The sequence below is a fragment of the Pocillopora verrucosa genome, chromosome 4 (genome assembly GCF_036669915.1).
Source record: "Pocillopora verrucosa isolate sample1 chromosome 4, ASM3666991v2, whole genome shotgun sequence".
NCBI classification, from domain to species: domain Eukaryota; kingdom Metazoa; phylum Cnidaria; class Anthozoa; order Scleractinia; family Pocilloporidae; genus Pocillopora; species Pocillopora verrucosa.
In genome coordinates this window covers 26,676,072-26,692,131 of record NC_089315.1, presented here as the reverse complement: position 1 = coordinate 26,692,131, position 16,060 = coordinate 26,676,072, and the positions used below count along the sequence as shown (strand labels likewise).

Sequence of the window (16,060 nt, the reverse complement as noted above, 5' to 3'; positions counted from 1 at the left end):
GACAACATGAAGAATCACTCAGGAAAAATCAACTTTGCAGCATTGTCTACTTGAATAAACAGTGGTAAACCCTAGATTGTCACGATATATTTGCTTGAATCAATGTCTGGATTTCATTTTTTTGTTTGTTTGACTAGTACTGAAACTTACGTCAACTCTCACATACGAAACGAAAAGTTATTGAAAATCTCACTGGAAAGCGGTGCAACTTTCAGTTGACTTTCAAAAGACCCAAAACAACAACAGCCCATCAGAGCGAAAGTCTTCACCATCGATAGCCGATGAGAACTCAAAGCGAACCACATGAAATGCAGGAAAACTCGAGTGACCATATCACTACTGTTTTTAGTCGTGAATCTGATTGGTTGAGGTAGCGCGAGTTTTCTGGACCAGTCAGGGCGAAGTTGAGTAAAACCAAAGGAATCTTGGATTGCTTTGGACTCTTAATTAAAATTTGGCTGCAGATTATGTTCATTTGTTCTGTCTTTCTCAAAACTTGAGCTGGACCCCAAGAAGTGATCCTCCCATTGATTCACAAAAAGGTTAGCTCGTGGTAATTGGAATCGAAATCTTTGATAATATCCCTAAGGGATGTCAGCCTGTTTGTATGAATCAACTCGCAAGCTTGCGAAATTCTCTTGAAGTTGAAAGAGAAGCAGTTATGTACACGAAGACAGCTAAAGGCGCAGGAGAAATCGTCCCATGCTTGTACCGTCTCAATCACATGACCTTCAAGGGCGGATCTCTCTGCTGAGTATGAGATTAATGCCCCAGATTCTCTCTCGGCTAAGAAGAATCAAAGGATATTTGAGATTTAGAGATATCTTGGAGATAATTTTGGAGTGTGGAGCTCACTAGCTATTTGAACTTGACATGCATGTTCAGAGACAATGCGACGGTCGTAAAGTGATAAATATTTTCTACCACTGACCGTAAACTGTCTCGAAACACAAATTTTCAAATATGCAGCGATTGCAAGACTGATAGAAAATGTTTTGTGACATAAGGTTTGGATCCACTGGGGTAATAGTTAATCTGTGCTATGATCGTCTGAGCTTAAATTTTTAGTGCGCTTTTTTACCTGTTGAAAACGAACAATCAATACAAACGAAATAAGAACAAAACCAATTTAAAAGAGCCCACTAGTTTTAACGTCATTGATCATTAAGAAAACCGTCCTTGGGCTCTCTCATAACCAATCAAAATAGATTTTGTCAAAGAGGGGGGTAAGTTTCTAAAGAAACTATGGTGCGACGTCGGTGGGAGAGTATAGCAGGTAATACAGTGTTAACAACGGAGTTGAAAACGTTGATTGGCCTCCGTAAAGAGTTAAAAGGCTGACTTTTCGAGCCTTAGTCTTTCGTCAGAGCGATTGGATTCGTTAGCCCTTTGTCAGATCGCTCTGACGAAAGGCTAACGCTCTAGACGTCAGCCTTTTAACTCTTTACGGCGCCCAATTTACGTTTTCAACTCATTTGTTAACACTTAATTATTTGTCAAAGAGGAACTGGATCAATTCTTTTTTTTGTTGTTGTTACAATTCAATCACCTTGTTTCCAAGCTAGAAATGAATTCGTGAAGGAAAAATCGTAGAAATCTGAAGAGTATAGCTTTTGCTTTTTACCTTCGCAAATCAGCGAGACAAGGTTACTCATGGCAGTGTAATCACGTGAAGAGTGAGCTATGACCACGTGACGTTTTGACGTGGCAACTGATTCCAGCTGTTCTTTGGTGACATTAGTGTTTATCCACAAACTAATTATGACAATTCCGTCATCCTTCGGTTGTTGTGCACTCGACACTGCAAGATCAGGATCTGATGGGAGAAAAGCAATCGTTGATAATTTGCCTTTGCTTAACATCAAGAATCATCTAATCTATTAAGCCAGACCTAAAGTTAAGGTTAGTATAAAATTCACTCCTTAAATCCTCAAGATTAAAATTGAACGCCGTAATGTACGTTCACCTTACATATGCGGCTAATTTCCTATGCCCAATCCGTTCTCATATCGAGCTAAAAAATTAAATAAGAATTTTTTAAACTAATAGAGACTTGAAGATTTAGATATATGAAAATTCACATATTTGCACTGCGGTGGAAAGATGAAATTAGAAGATCCTCGCAGCTAAGAACACTACTGAAACTAGTAGTTGTAAGTAGGACCTGAAAAAAAAAAAATTCTGCACCGGTATCGCAGAGGTCATGGGTTCATATCCCGTACGGGCCTGAATTTTTTTTCAGGTCCTACTTACAACTACTAGTTTCAGTAGTGTTCTTAGCTGCGAGGATCTTCTAATTTCATAATAGAGACTTACGTATGTATCGACCATTTGAAGCTACAACCAGTAGTCGTTTGAGGTCCTTTTGCGGACGGTGTTCACCGACATCTCCTGTGGCCACACTAAAAGCTCGATACATAACCGGTTGCCCAATCCCGCGCTGAATCTCATCTACAGCCCTCTGAATGGTGCTAACATCTTGTGTACCGGAGATCTGATGCCTTCTAGTTATCCCTGACGAAAAGCTTAAAATTCCTACATGAGTGCCTTAGGGATAAATGAATAGCTGACAATTAAATCGAATAAACAAAGCAACGAAAATATAGAATTGGACAAAAATATAAACAAACAGTTTGGCCGATGAATCCAGAGCGTGTAGAGATCAAAGATGCAATCTGCTAATCATAACATCCAACTAGGGTTAAGTATATCATTACAAGGAGCCAATGAGTTTTCAGACTGAAGCGCGCGTATCACGTTTGCATCTGATTGACTGTGAGGGTCGTGCGAGTTCTCTTGGTTATTAGAGTGGGAAGTATAGCAGTGCGATCCCAGATCTAGTTCTGCACTAAAAACTCTTCTTATGAACTATACCTGCTTCATTAAGATAAGGCATTCAATTGTTTAAAGTACCTTCGATTGAGGGATTGATGTAAGGTATGATGTTTTTGATAAACTCCTTGGTATCCGTGAGCTCTGAATTATTGATATTCATTGACGTGTCAATCATGAAGATGACGTCCAGGACAGTAGGGCATTCTGGTGAAAAATTACTTCTTAGGAACTAAACGTTTCTTTAAAAAAATTTTTCGGAAGTAGTGAGCTGTTCAATAAACATTCAGATTATTGTGAAAAAAAAGTATCTACAAGTTACTGAGAGACAAAACTGGTAACAATTTGATTTGATTCTGACAGGTCAATCGTGTATTGACCAGTCGCAATAAAGTTAAGACATGCGAGCCACTCTCAAAACCACAACATTATTACCATTTCGGTCTCGTGTTCCTAATTCCTCGGTACACAATAGCAGTCCGTAGATATTTTCGAGTCTTAAGATAGATTCGAGTTCCTCTTGCTACACTTCTGCTTACCTGGAATGTGTGCTGACGTTACAAGAAAGACAACCTTGGCAGAAAAAAAATTAGATCATGATAACGAAAACAAAATAGCGCACAAAATAAAAATGAAGTAGAAAATTGTCTTTAATTACATTCACTTCACGCTTGAACCTTCCCCCCCCCCTCCACAAAAAATCGAAAACCGGTGTCTCAGGAACAAAATTTTGATTACGCTTCTCCGTTCATTAAGTTTCTTGCGTTGGCTTCTGCTTTGATTCGCTTGTTTATTAGACTCTCACAGAACACGTATTATTCGAGAAAAAGTAACATGCAAATTAAGTTGTATAGGGTAGGAATCATCTGTTTTGTGTATTAAGAATACTAATTTCTTAAAATTTTCTTTTCTTCATCGTTCGTGTGCCCAAATTAAAGCGAACACAATTTCTAAAAGAAATTATCCTAAGTTCAATCAATAGTATTTCACTTTTTTTAGCATGACTTTCTCACTGCTAACATGACCCTCAAAGTATATTTTGTGGAAATATAATAACATCAAACCTGATGATAAGATTACCTTCGTTGTTGGATAATTAGGTTTTCCGAAAGTTCAAAGTCAGAGTTTGAGTACGGGTAAAATTGAAAGCTCTATTTACCTTGAAGACCCAAAACAGCCACAAACTCGACATGATCTCTTCTGTAAAAACGGTGTTTATTTAAACGTGAATGAACCAAAGTATTCTCACAATCATAGCGAGTTAATTACTTTTTGAATTGTTGACGATTTAAGCGGAGCGTAAATTATGGCCAAGGCAATCAGCCAGGGGCAGTTCAGTTTTTCTTGGAACGCAATATAGTTAAAATGTTTTTATTTTAATTTTAAACTGTACAATATCACATGGTATTTGTTGTAAAATACAGAGAAGAAGTTAGAACCTTTCTGCGGGGCGTTTGGTATATGTCCAGCGTGTTGTGTTAAAAAGCAGATAGAGATTTATTATGTAAATTTTCACCTTGCCAGCCTAAGCCGTAGGAACCTCAACGAAACAAATTTTATAGGTTGGTTTTTTCACACTTTTTCGAAGCTCGTTTGGTTTGCTCCAGGTTTCTCACCTCTTCTGCAAACACTGAGAAAAAATTAATTGATTTTGCTTAATCAAAAGTAGCCGCATCGAATATCATTATTGGCGGTACTTTTGTTTTCGATGTTTGTAAACTGGCAACGTGAATTAGCCGTGGCGCTTTGTGAATCATGAACCATCATGCTTTCTGAGAATTCCACTTCGACACTTTGGTTTCTTTGGGAACGAATATCTCGGAATAAATGTATTACATGATGTGCCAGTATAATAAATTCCATGGTGGTATATTGGTGCCAGTATATACCTCCTAACTCAAAAATTAAACTCGGGTGTCGGCGTCGTCGATGCTCGTGTGCTTTCGTACTGAGTAGCAATTATGAGTGGTCTCGTCAGTAAGTTTCGAGTTTTTATATCAATATTCCTTCTTCAGATCCTCTTTTAAAGCGTTTTACTACTAAGAATGCGAAAACATTTTTTTCTTGAGGCCGGTTGACACTTAAACTTGATGCGCTTTGAAAGTGAACGACCTGATCACATGTGAGTCGATAGTTCAAGTTGTTGTTTTGCTTAAAACTTAACGAGCTTTGTTTCCCTAAGAGTTCAGTAAGTTTTGGCCATGGCACGTGACACGCTATCCCCCAGTCGGTAAGAGGATTGGGTTGGGAGTTCGAAATATAACAATTAGAAAACCAAACAGGCATAAAAACAGGCATAAACTTAAGCAACCATTGAAACCAAAATCGTACAGCGTCAGAAAAATCGTGTCAAGTCTTATTTTCTATAAGAATTCTAACTCGTAATAGCTGTATTGGAAGTCCATGATAAGATCTTTAGGTGACGTCATCTTGTTGGAGTGGTTCAACTCGCAAACTTGTGAACTTTCTTTGAAGTTGAAAGAAAAACAGCTCTTTGTATGAAGACAGCTTAAAGCGCATGAGAGATCATCCCATGCATGCGTCGTGACGATCACATGATCTCTTAGTCTGGAGCTCTTACTAAAGGAGACGATGAATCCGGGTTTCCTGTCGACTAGAGGAACAAAAAGGGTTGAAACAACTAGTAACGTGAAAGTGAACAGCCAATGGAGGCCAGATAACCGGCGGAATGCAATGATACTAGCGCTCTTTGACCCTTAAGAACTAGGATTGCGAAAACTTGTAGTTCCACCAACCGCTCTTGTCTTCGAGATTAGTACGGTGTTTATTAACAGAGTAATCTGGAGGCGAAAACTAATCAGCGAGAATTAAAAAAAAAAAAAGGATTGAGAGCTTAAAACGTCAGATCCTATTTTTTTGTTTGTTTTTTTTGTTTTGTTTTTGTTCTCTGACAGTTGGTTTGTTTGTTTTTTTCAGTTGTTGTTGTTGTTTTTTTGTATCTGTGCGAACACTAAATAGTTATATTTCTGATAATTTCAATTTTTCCAAATTCTTTTTGCATTTGCTTGGTTTTCGCAAACAAATTGAAAAAGTGAAAGTTTCCGAGTTTCACTGCTCTCTAGGGAAAACCATGCAATATTTAGTCTTCGTGATAGTTGAATGCTTCGGAAATGAAATGCAAGAATTTCCATACCATTACCAAAAGTACTTACTTACACTGAACCTTGCGTCTAAATTTCGTATGAATTGTTTAAATTCTGCCCTGGCCAACAATTAAAGATCAACAAGCAAACAATTGCCGTTATTTACCTTTACAGATCGTAGAAATGAGGGCATTCATAGTTGACTCATCACGAGGCGAATTAGCTATAACCACATGATTTTCGGAGGTGGCAACTGACTGCAGTGGCGCTTTGGACGCATTATTACTAACTGCCAGGCTGATAATGACAATCCCATCATCCTTTACCTGCTGAGCAGCACTTATGCCCATGTCTGGAACTGTTTAAAGAAAAGCGAGATTTCTCCTCAGGTACATAAAGGATGGTACAATTTCATTTTGATTCCTATATATCGTTGTGGTTGATATAACAAAATCTCGTTTGCTAAGTTTTGGACGTTGAAATTAGTCGAAGTGAAGAATTACGTTTAGTGCTCTTCGCGTGCACGATACAAGTCTGCTCACTCCTCCAACGGCAGAACAAATCTTGTTTAAATAAATTTTTCCATCTGGTCACGATTCTAAGCTTGAATGTTTCAGTCCCACACAAAAGTAAGAGGGAAGTCGACAATAACTTCCAAAATGCAATGGAATTTGATACGAATCATTTTGATGGAGCACAATGCTTTTCACGGTATAATTAGAACAAAAAGAATCTAAAATAACCCACGATCTGGTCAAAGAAGCAATTTCTACTTATCTAGGGTTTCCTAGTTTTATTGCCTTTGCTCGTTTTTGTACGCTGTGAGTGGTAACCACCAATTCTCAAGTCAATCGGTCTATTTGACTTCTTCTACAATATCAACATTGCATACTGAATCAATGAACTTCGAGTAGGAAACTGAATCACTTTTCTACTCACATGAGTAGCGTCCATTTGACCCAAACACCAGTACTCGTCGTCGCTTGTGTTGTTCACTACTTTGTACCAGATTCATCTGTCTGTAAGCCTCATTAAATGCAAGTAATGTGTTCGCCTCTCCTGCCCATTGAGTCACCCCACTCAAAGCATTTTGTATTGCTGTTTTATCTTGAATATTTTTCAAGGAATGTATAATATTCGAAGATTGTGCGAAGCTCAGAATTCCGACATGAGTTCCTAAAAATGGTGATTTTATATTTTAAATTCATACGAATAATCTTATTGGCTGAATAATAATTTTTTTCCATATTTCAATTGCGTTGATGAGATATGTCCTTCCAAAACTTTGAAAAATGTATGTATGACCAGATGCACACCCTCTCTCTGCTTAAATCTCCTGCATGTAATGCCTCCCCACCCCTTCTCTTACATGTTTACCCAATCAGATTCAAATTCGTATATGCACAACCTTTGGGAAATTCACGGTGGAAATGATGCATTGAAATCCCACTTTAGTCTTTTTATTTTTATTTTTTTATTGCATGCAAAGGTTAAAGTTGAACGATGACTTGAGAAATGTTGCTTGGTGCATTAAAGTTTCTTAGTTATAATTCGTTCTCGGCAAAGAAAAAAATGGTTTCACGAGCATTAATTAGTTACTGTTCGATGTAAGAATTAGCGGCTGATTGATTTAGTGACTGATGGAGGCTCAACGAGTCGTTTGATTTCTTAGATTTATTGATTAGTAAATTGATTGATTTATGATTATCTTGTACAGAGTCTGACGTTTCTTAAAGATGACATTACAAATGTTTACTCTGCTTTACAATAACGAAACAATGAAATACAACATATATAGAAATGAACTATGTAGTCACAATCTGGTCGCCCAAAATATCTCTAGAGCTAAGCTTGTTTGCTGACCACGATTCATCAATCAAAGACGTACAACGTTGTCGGAGAATAAGCTTATCTCAGCAGAATTGGAATTATTACCTCAACTTACACTTCCGATTAATTATGGGTACATCTACAATTAGGTAATACGTCAGATTATTCCTTGCTCTTTAGCAGTTAGACTCACCTTCAGTGGAAGGACGTAGATTTGAAATAACATTGCTCATCATTTCTTTAGTGGAGTCAAATTCCATGGTCTTCATGGATTTTGAGGAGTCGAGCATAAAAATGATATCCAGGACAATCGGACATTCTAAAGACCAAAATAATTATAAAACGCGTTTATGGTGTCAGCGCATCCCACAAAGCTTTGCGGCCAACTGACCTGCTTATCACACCTTCCACATTGCAAGCCCTAAAATTGTATCAGAATCCTAGTACGTGATTCGCTTTTCTGTCCCTAGTTTTCTTATTTACTGGTAAATCCGCAACTACCAGTGTCCAGATCTCGTCTTTGGTAAATTAACACAACGATATCAGCCTACTGATAACAATTGGACATTCTCATTGAGCAAGTCAGTAATTCAAGAAGAAACATGATAGAATTCTGAAAGCTCTTACTTGTGTTATCAACAGTTCAGTTTTGAAAAAGGGCCTAAAATTGTTGAGCAATACTGCAAACATACACGTTTACACTAGGTTGAAAAAGAAAAATTGGTCTGACAGAAACGTTTTTATCACTCTCTTACCTTGAATGTGTGATGGTATAACAAGTGTAGCACCCTGCCGAAAGCAGAAATGAAACATTTGAGAATGTTAAATTAGAAAGTAAGTACTACAGTAAGAACTGCATTAAATTGCAATTCAACTTCGCATTGGCAAGAACTGCATTCAGTTGCAATTCAACTTTGCATTATTGATATAACAGCAAAATAATTTTGCAGAATGCGAAATTTGAATCGCATTTTTTCGAAAAAGTAACAAAACTAAGCTAGCTTGCCTTATTAATAAACTTTTATTGAGGACAACAGACTCATAAAATGAAAACATTGAAATTGGAAAATGTGTGGATGAAACCCATTTTCATAGAGACATTTGTAATTGACTCTTATCTCTCAGTGCTCTGTTTGGGATTAGCCACAAGCATTAGTCGTCATGGTAGTTTAAGCAACTGTTCTACTTGGCCTACGAATTAAATGTGGCCCTACGTATAATTTTGGTTACGGCAGAAGTCTTTTTCTGAACAGCATGCTAAATATGATGCCAGCTGAATTCCAATAACGTAAAGCAATAAGAAAAGTACTTCGCGTGGCTACAGTTCCATTCCTTACAACTGCATAACCACTTTATGCCCTGTTATTCGGATCGTCGTTTTATTTGAGAAGGGTGCATTTTAAGAGAGCCGGTCATGAATTTGACAGACGGAAATATTTCTAACCGTGGATGGTAACACAAAGATAACATTTACGTTACCAAACTTAAATTGTATGAGTATACATTATTAGCCTGAGTTAGCTCTGAGAATACTTTTCGCATGATTTACTCATGAAAATAAAATGGCGGATCTGAACAGATATTCTTCGTATCCAAATCGAACAAACTCTCAATTACAACGCACTTTTGTAACATTTTCCTGCGTAAACACAAAGTACATCGCATTTCCCGTCGTTTTTCTTTAGTGTGCAGATAATGCACCCTTTGATTCAAAGTTTTCGAGAGAAAGCTAAGGGAACTAAACTGTAAGTTTGAATTACCAGTTATACCTACCCGAAAGAACCACAATACGACCCAAAACAGCGACAAATTAGCCATGGTCTTCCTTTCCAAAGGATTTGTGTTTGCCTAAAGGTGATGTACGGATTTCTATGTTGAAAATTTATTTAGCTGCTCATAAGCGTGAAATAGAAACAATTTCATCCAAGTCATTTTTCAGCTGTTCTCTGAGAAAACAATAGAACATTTTTTGGCGGGAGATATTGCCAGTAGTTGCTGAGATGTCGCCTATTGTAATAAGCTGGTATTAACAGATTAAGATGGCAGAATTTTAAATTTTTACTTCTCTTTTTCCAAGTAGATTATTGCAGTAAGCAGATAAGCAGGAAATCTGGAAAGCAAGGTAATTTGATTTTACCAACTGAGTTGATTTTGTAAATTGGCCATCGGAAGGAGTTTTTACGGTGACAATTTAAATTATAAACTCAGTTGATGAAACAAAATTATCTTGTAATACTCTCCCCCAACATGGCACCACAGTTTCTATGGAAAGTTACCCCCTTTCACAATCCAGAATACAGCCGGGAAGAATAAAACAAGCGGCAAACAAGCACTCCCCGATGACAATATTAATAGAAAATGAAAACCCAATGAAGAGAAGAGGGACACAAATACCAAAGAGGTTGGATTAAAAGTAGAAATGAATTCTTCTTTTAAAATACGAAGACTTTACAGCAGCTTTGAATGTCGATAAAATAGAAGAGGTTCGAATGAGGAAATTTAGGATTAGTACAATAAACAATGGTTTTTCGTTACTCAATATTTGTGCTTGTTAAACGCCGGAAATTCTCTTTAAAATTGAATGAATTAGAGTAAATATGCACGTACTGGAGTTTCCGACAAATACGATCCTCGTCTTGCTCAGAAATAATGTAAACTTTTTGTTTTGTACAGTTAAGGATCTTATTTTTAAGATCGCTTTCCGTTTGTCAGAACTATGGAAGAACGGGCCATGATGCCCGAAAATAAAACGAGATATATGAATTTCTTGACAAGTTTGTATCCAAACATACAAGCAGTATCGCAAATCTCATAAATTAGAAATGAAATGTATCGCGAGACCCGTGATTATGAAAGGGATATCGATAACTTCGTGCGACACGAAATAGTAGAGAAGGAAACCATTCAAAGTTTTATCAAACACTGTGCGCGTGCGCTTTCTGTTCACACCTAATTGGTGGATGCGTAACCATTTGTTTGTTTCGTTGTCGTGCACTAATGGTTGCCCTGCTAACCCTTACCATGAAGTGGCATCGTTTGAAAACTTTCCTTTCAAAGGAAAAGCCGAAGAGAGAAAGAAGAAAAAGGTCTAGTAAAATTATCATTTAAATTTAAGAGTGACTGCCATCAAATTTGATTTCTTGCGGAATCTCTTATATACTTTGTCTTAACAGGAAAGATTTAGAACATGAGCTTTGTAAAAGAATCAAAACAATCAACGAATATGAAGAGGAATTGTTGCAAGGCTGGTGAGTAAATATCTGCTTTGTTTTTCTTTCTTTTTTTCATGAAAATAACGATCTATGTATTTTGTCGTGAAATTTTTCCACGCAAAAATTGATTTCTCAGATTTATTATCAATTTGATTGGTATTAAGTGAGTTGTAATTTCGTTACCGTTAAAGTACAGAGTTAACGTTACAATTAAAAGTAGCATGCAATAGGGAGCGGCATAGAATGATAAAATTAGTTCTGCGAACAGTAATGTATTAAATTAGATATTTCCAGGGAGTTTAAGCGCGCAAGAACTTAGCAGCATGATTGTCAAGGAAAGTCATGTTTGATAGGCAATTAGTGCCCAGGAATCGTTGTAGAACGTGAGTAAGTCTTAAATCCCACACGGAATTACGTATCTGGGTGTATATTTCTCTAGCTAATAAATGTAACATTTTTTGTAACCCTAGGATTAGATCGTAATAGAATAGATAGATAGCAGAACGGAACGAGTAGTGCTGAATTGTCGACAAAAAAGCCCGATTCAAGTAAAAGTATACTGTCCAAGATTACTGAACCAGCGTGTGCGGAATTCTCAGTAACGCAAGTGGGAAATTCTGCGAAACCCTGCTTTGTTTGTTCTATGTGTTTTCCTTTGATTATTACGAAATAATTCAAGCATGAGTTCCCTAGAGAGAGGTCGTACCTTCAAACCTTTTGGCTAAAATACTACGCACTTCAAGAAATCGATATTCAGATAAACAGAAACAATAAAACAATTCACGTTGGGCATTATACCTTTTTTTAACCAAATTTTTGTGATTCTAGGAATACTTTGGAGGAAACTGATTCAAGAAATGAAAGAAAAACTCAGTTATGGCTAGCGGTTAAAGAGCGCCACGATAAAGCCACAAGAGATAAACAAATATTGATGGATGAAATTGAACGGTTGGAGAGTGAACTGAAGAGAGCACTGAAAAAGCGGATGGAATCCTTAAGAGAACAGATGTGAGTGAAACAAGAAAAAACGATTTCAAATCTTTAGGTACAAGCTGGGTGCGGTTTAAGCAATTTGTTGGGCTATTGTTCATGTCCGCGTCTCGATGATGATGAAGCTTATAGTTTTGTGGGAGTTAAAAAATGCTCACTATAAAACAAGCGCTACAAATTTGGGAGCTTTAAGGAACAACTCAGCAAGAACCTCAGATGGTTTGATTTTTACGTTAAATGAGCTATTAATTGCCTTTTCTGACAGAGTAATGGCCACAATGGAGGACACTTACATGTGATCTAAATATAATCGAACGCTTTTCCCTCTCTCCCCCAAACAACGTTGAATATTAGGCGCTTTGTAAACTTTATTAAGGTGTGGTAGGTGTTTGATTTTACCAACACGGGGAGGATCTAAGATCTGAAATGGCAAAAGAGTGGTCTTTTTAAATATATTTCGATAAGGATATATTTCAAAAACTGTCCCAAGGAGTTTTGGCCTCCGTTGTAGCTTTTAAATCTCTATAATCACTGGAACCAGGAGTCGATCGGGCTCCTGCCGGAACTCAACACCAGAGGAGCCTAATGAGACCAGTGAGAAGTCTTAATTACTTTTTCTGATTTAATTTTTTCCCTAAGAATTCGTCGAAAGGCGCGGAGCGTTCCTCAGCAAAAAGACTGTTGACAATAAGTAAATATTTGTAACCACTGAATAACCATTCATGGCAATTCCTGAGAACTTTTATAATTATAAAATTTGATTTTTACAGCCAGGTGACATGGCGGGTACTACAGCTAACGAAGAAAAAAGCAGCTATTGAGCGGAAAAGCGTGATGATTCTGGACATGAAGGCTTGCCATGACCGGCAAGGAGAGAAACAAGAAAGGCGTGTAAACCTGCGCCGCACGCGTTCACAAAGTGACATACCAAGAAATGCATTATGCAATAGGTTATGAAAAATTTGGCTAAAATGCTGAGATCTTTAAATCTAGTAGTATAAAAATTCTTTTTCCATTTAACTGAAAACAAAACAGATAAAAATAATACTGCTAATGCTTCAAATACTTTTCATAAAGAATCTACTTTTAAATTACGCCCGGAACGAAAATATATAAAAAAAACTTATTCTTCGTTGCTTTTCAATTGATTTTCTGACGTTATCAATATTCTGTACTGGAATGTCATATTGGATGGAATCTGAATAAAATCGATGTAAGGCCTCTATCATTTAATGAACATTACCTTAAAAATTCCGTAAGATGAAGAGTTTTAAGTCAGATGTAAACCAAATTAAAAGCAATCAAAGATTTTAAACAGGGTAAAGGAAACACAAGAAGGAACTCTGAACTTTGACATTGGGCGTACTGAATAAAGCATAGGAGCTAGGGAGAGAGGCGAGTGATTAAGTTGATATTGCATCTAATTGGTTAAGAAGGTGTCGAGAATCTTTGGACCACACAGAGATCCTACTGACGCAAAAGCAAAATCCTGGCGCTTCTTCCGACATTCGATCGGAAACTACTTCATAAGGAATACAAATCAGTCGTCGCTGTCCGGTTTACACCTAATAACCACAAACGTAATTGGTTTAATTTATGATAGTCTCATTAAGAAATGAGTGACTCAGACACCTTCTTTCAACTAGATTCCTTCAACGGTTTTCTAATCCGCGATGTCTTCGGTTTCTCTTCTTCTGTCTCCTAAAGCACGTGTTTATAATGGAGAAGTACTATACATCATACAGGATTACAGGATACATCAATATGTTTATCTAGCCAGCCCAAGCCCATCCGCTCCAAGTTGTGGACTCGCAAACAATTTTAAAAAATTTCGTACAATTCCGTGTCTCATACTTTACCACTTACACAATGTCTGATCATCATGTCATCATGTGTAGCACCTTTCCACAAACCTAAAGCCATGTGGTTTGTTAAGCCATTCAGATGGGGTGTAATGAGATAGAAACAGTTGTCCTTGGCTTAACATTAACTTGTTTCTCTTTTTTATTTCATTTTCTGATTATGAAGATCATATCCATTACTTTCTGTACCTTGCAGTAATAATTTTCACCATTGCATCATTTCTCCATCGCCGTGTTGGACAGCGTATCTGGAATGAGCGTTTTCTTTTTAAGGGAGGAAAGGGGGTCTTTTTTGAAAAAATACATTGATACATTGGTAAGACTATAGTAAGGTACATTTTTCGGAAATAGCCATTCACCCACGCATCACAATGGTTACTTGAGAAACTTATCAGAGTCTGTAAGACCTTAATGATCGAGGCAATACAGACGGCCAATCGCCTCGTTCTGCAGCTTTAAAATCCAGGACTGAAATTGTAAATAGAAGAGTACATAACAAACAAATTAATTCATAAAAACACGTCGGAAATTATCATTGCAGATGAAAAATAAAGTTAAGTGCAGTTTCCGGTTATACAAAGCATGAAAGAGGCAATATCAGCTGGGTACGCGATAATATTAATAATAATAATAATAATAATAAAAGATTTATACCGCGCCAGTATCCTACTGTTCAAAGGCGCCTACAAGAAAAAAACTTAAACATTAACACTTAAGACAGCTAATATTAATTATAAAAGGCTTTTCTAAAGAGTAAAGTTTTTAATCTACGTTTAAAAACAGACACAGACTGAGCATTTCTAATTTCACTTGGCAAAGCATTCCATAATGATGGTGCTGCTACAGAAAAGGATCTTGCGCCATATGTTTTCAAGTTATAGGATGGAGAAACCAGAAGGTGCTTGAATGATGAGCGTAGTTGACGCGATGGGGTGTAAGATGTAAGCAGATCACAAATGTACGACGGTGCCAGGTTGTTAAGTGCCTTGTAGGTTATAAGTAAAATCTTAAAAATAATACGTTGGTTAACGGGAAGCCAATGAAGATTGAAAAGAACAGGCGTGATGTGATCATGTTTTTTTTTAAGTGTGACGAGGCGCGCCGCGGCATTCTGTACGTGTTGTAGCCTTTTTATAGCGTAGGCTGGTAGGCCATACAAAAGGGAATTACAGTAATCCAGCTTCGAAGATACAAACATATGAACCAGCAATTCAGTAGTGGTCGCTGAAAGATATTTCCTGATATAGCTAATATTTCGCAAATGATAAAATGAAGATTTACAAATGTCAGTAATATGATCCTTAAAGCAAAAATGGCTGTCGAACATAGTGCCGATATTCCTCGCCTTTTGCACGGAAGGAATAGTCTCACCAGCAACTGAAATTTCGTGAAGGAGTGGTCTTGGAAGATGTTTAGCGGAAATTACCAATAATTCAGTTTTGTCTTTATTTAATTTAAGACGATTAACCATCATCCAATGACTGATTTCATCCACACAGCTCTCGATGCTTGAAACCGCAAGATCCCTATCACCCAGTACGGTTGGTTGGAAAGACAAGTAAAGCTGTGAGTCGTCAGCATAAAAATGATAGCTCAGGTTAAATTTCTTTACGATATCTGAAAGCGGTGAAGTATAAAGCAAATACAAAATGGGTCCCAAAACCGATCCTTGTGGCACTCCACATTTAAGGTCATGTTTCGTCGAAGTACCACCATCAACAGAGACATATTGCGTGCGATTCGATAAATAAGATTGCAACCATAATAGAGGCTTCCCAGCTATCCCAAACCGTACACGTAAACGAGAGAGGAGGATGGTATGATCGACTGTATCGAAGGCAGCGGAAAGGTCTAACAACAGCAAAATTACGATTCGACGATTATCAATGGCAGAAAGAATATCATTGTGAACACGAATAAGTGCAGTTTCAGCACTGTGATATTTCTTGTACGCCGACTGGAATGTCTCATTTAACTCATAATCGTTAATGTAGGAGATAAGTTGATTAGCTACCAATTTTTCAATTGCTTTGCTAATAAATGAAAGATTCGACTCAGACATTATTGATATTTTAAGTTTAAGAAAAGTCGATTCTTTGTGTGATGAAACTGATCGTGGAAGGTGGCTTGTTCCAGGTAAAACGAAAGTAAACAAATTGTGGGCGCGATGGTAGTAGCTGTGTGGAAAAACGAGGGGCCCAACCCAAACCTGCTTTTTTATGGTTTCATT

General features: G+C 37.3%; 2 protein-coding genes across 2 annotated transcripts; one reads left to right on the top strand and one right to left on the bottom strand.

The window, feature by feature from the left end:
* Positions 1 to 532: 532 nt before the first annotated feature.
* Positions 533 to 9,584, bottom strand: LOC136280402 (cartilage matrix protein-like). Its single transcript, XM_066165423.1, has 9 exons — positions 9,540 to 9,584; positions 8,522 to 8,555; positions 7,960 to 8,085; positions 6,876 to 7,112; positions 6,103 to 6,294; positions 2,914 to 3,039; positions 2,317 to 2,547; positions 1,625 to 1,816; positions 533 to 786 (listed from the first exon to the last, which is right to left on the bottom strand). Exons 1-9 carry the CDS (start codon positions 9,582 to 9,584, stop codon positions 533 to 535), a joined length of 1,437 nt encoding a protein of 478 aa, XP_066021520.1.
* A 1,203-nt stretch (positions 9,585 to 10,787) lies between these two features.
* LOC131773430 (uncharacterized) lies at positions 10,788 to 12,925 on the top strand. Its single transcript, XM_059089405.1, has 4 exons — positions 10,788 to 10,852; positions 10,940 to 11,014; positions 11,807 to 11,986; positions 12,739 to 12,925. Exons 1-4 carry the CDS (start codon positions 10,788 to 10,790, stop codon positions 12,923 to 12,925), a joined length of 507 nt encoding a protein of 168 aa, XP_058945388.1.
* Positions 12,926 to 16,060: the final 3,135 nt, after the last annotated feature.

What these genes read in the sequence shown, in the direction of transcription:
- LOC136280402 (XM_066165423.1), bottom strand. Translation starts at nt 9,584, where the DNA reads ATGGCTAATTTGTCGCTGTTTTGGGTCGTATTGTGGTTCTTTCGG. An exon ending in TCTACGTCCTTCCACTGAAG is followed by an intron (nt 7,113 to 7,959) that starts GTGAGTCTAACT and finishes CACCATTTTTAG; the next exon opens with GAACTCATGTCGGAATTCTG. An exon ending in CATCAATCCCTCAATCGAAG is followed by an intron (nt 2,548 to 2,913) that starts GTACTTTAAACA and finishes TTTATCCCTAAG; the next exon opens with GCACTCATGTAGGAATTTTA.
- LOC131773430 (XM_059089405.1), top strand. Translation starts at nt 10,788, where the DNA reads ATGAAGTGGCATCGTTTGAAAACTTTCCTTTCAAAGGAAAAGCCGAAG. An exon ending in AAGAGAGAAAGAAGAAAAAG is followed by an intron (nt 10,853 to 10,939) that starts GTCTAGTAAAAT and finishes TTGTCTTAACAG; the next exon opens with GAAAGATTTAGAACATGAGC. An exon ending in GAATCCTTAAGAGAACAGAT is followed by an intron (nt 11,987 to 12,738) that starts GTGAGTGAAACA and finishes TGATTTTTACAG; the next exon opens with CCAGGTGACATGGCGGGTAC.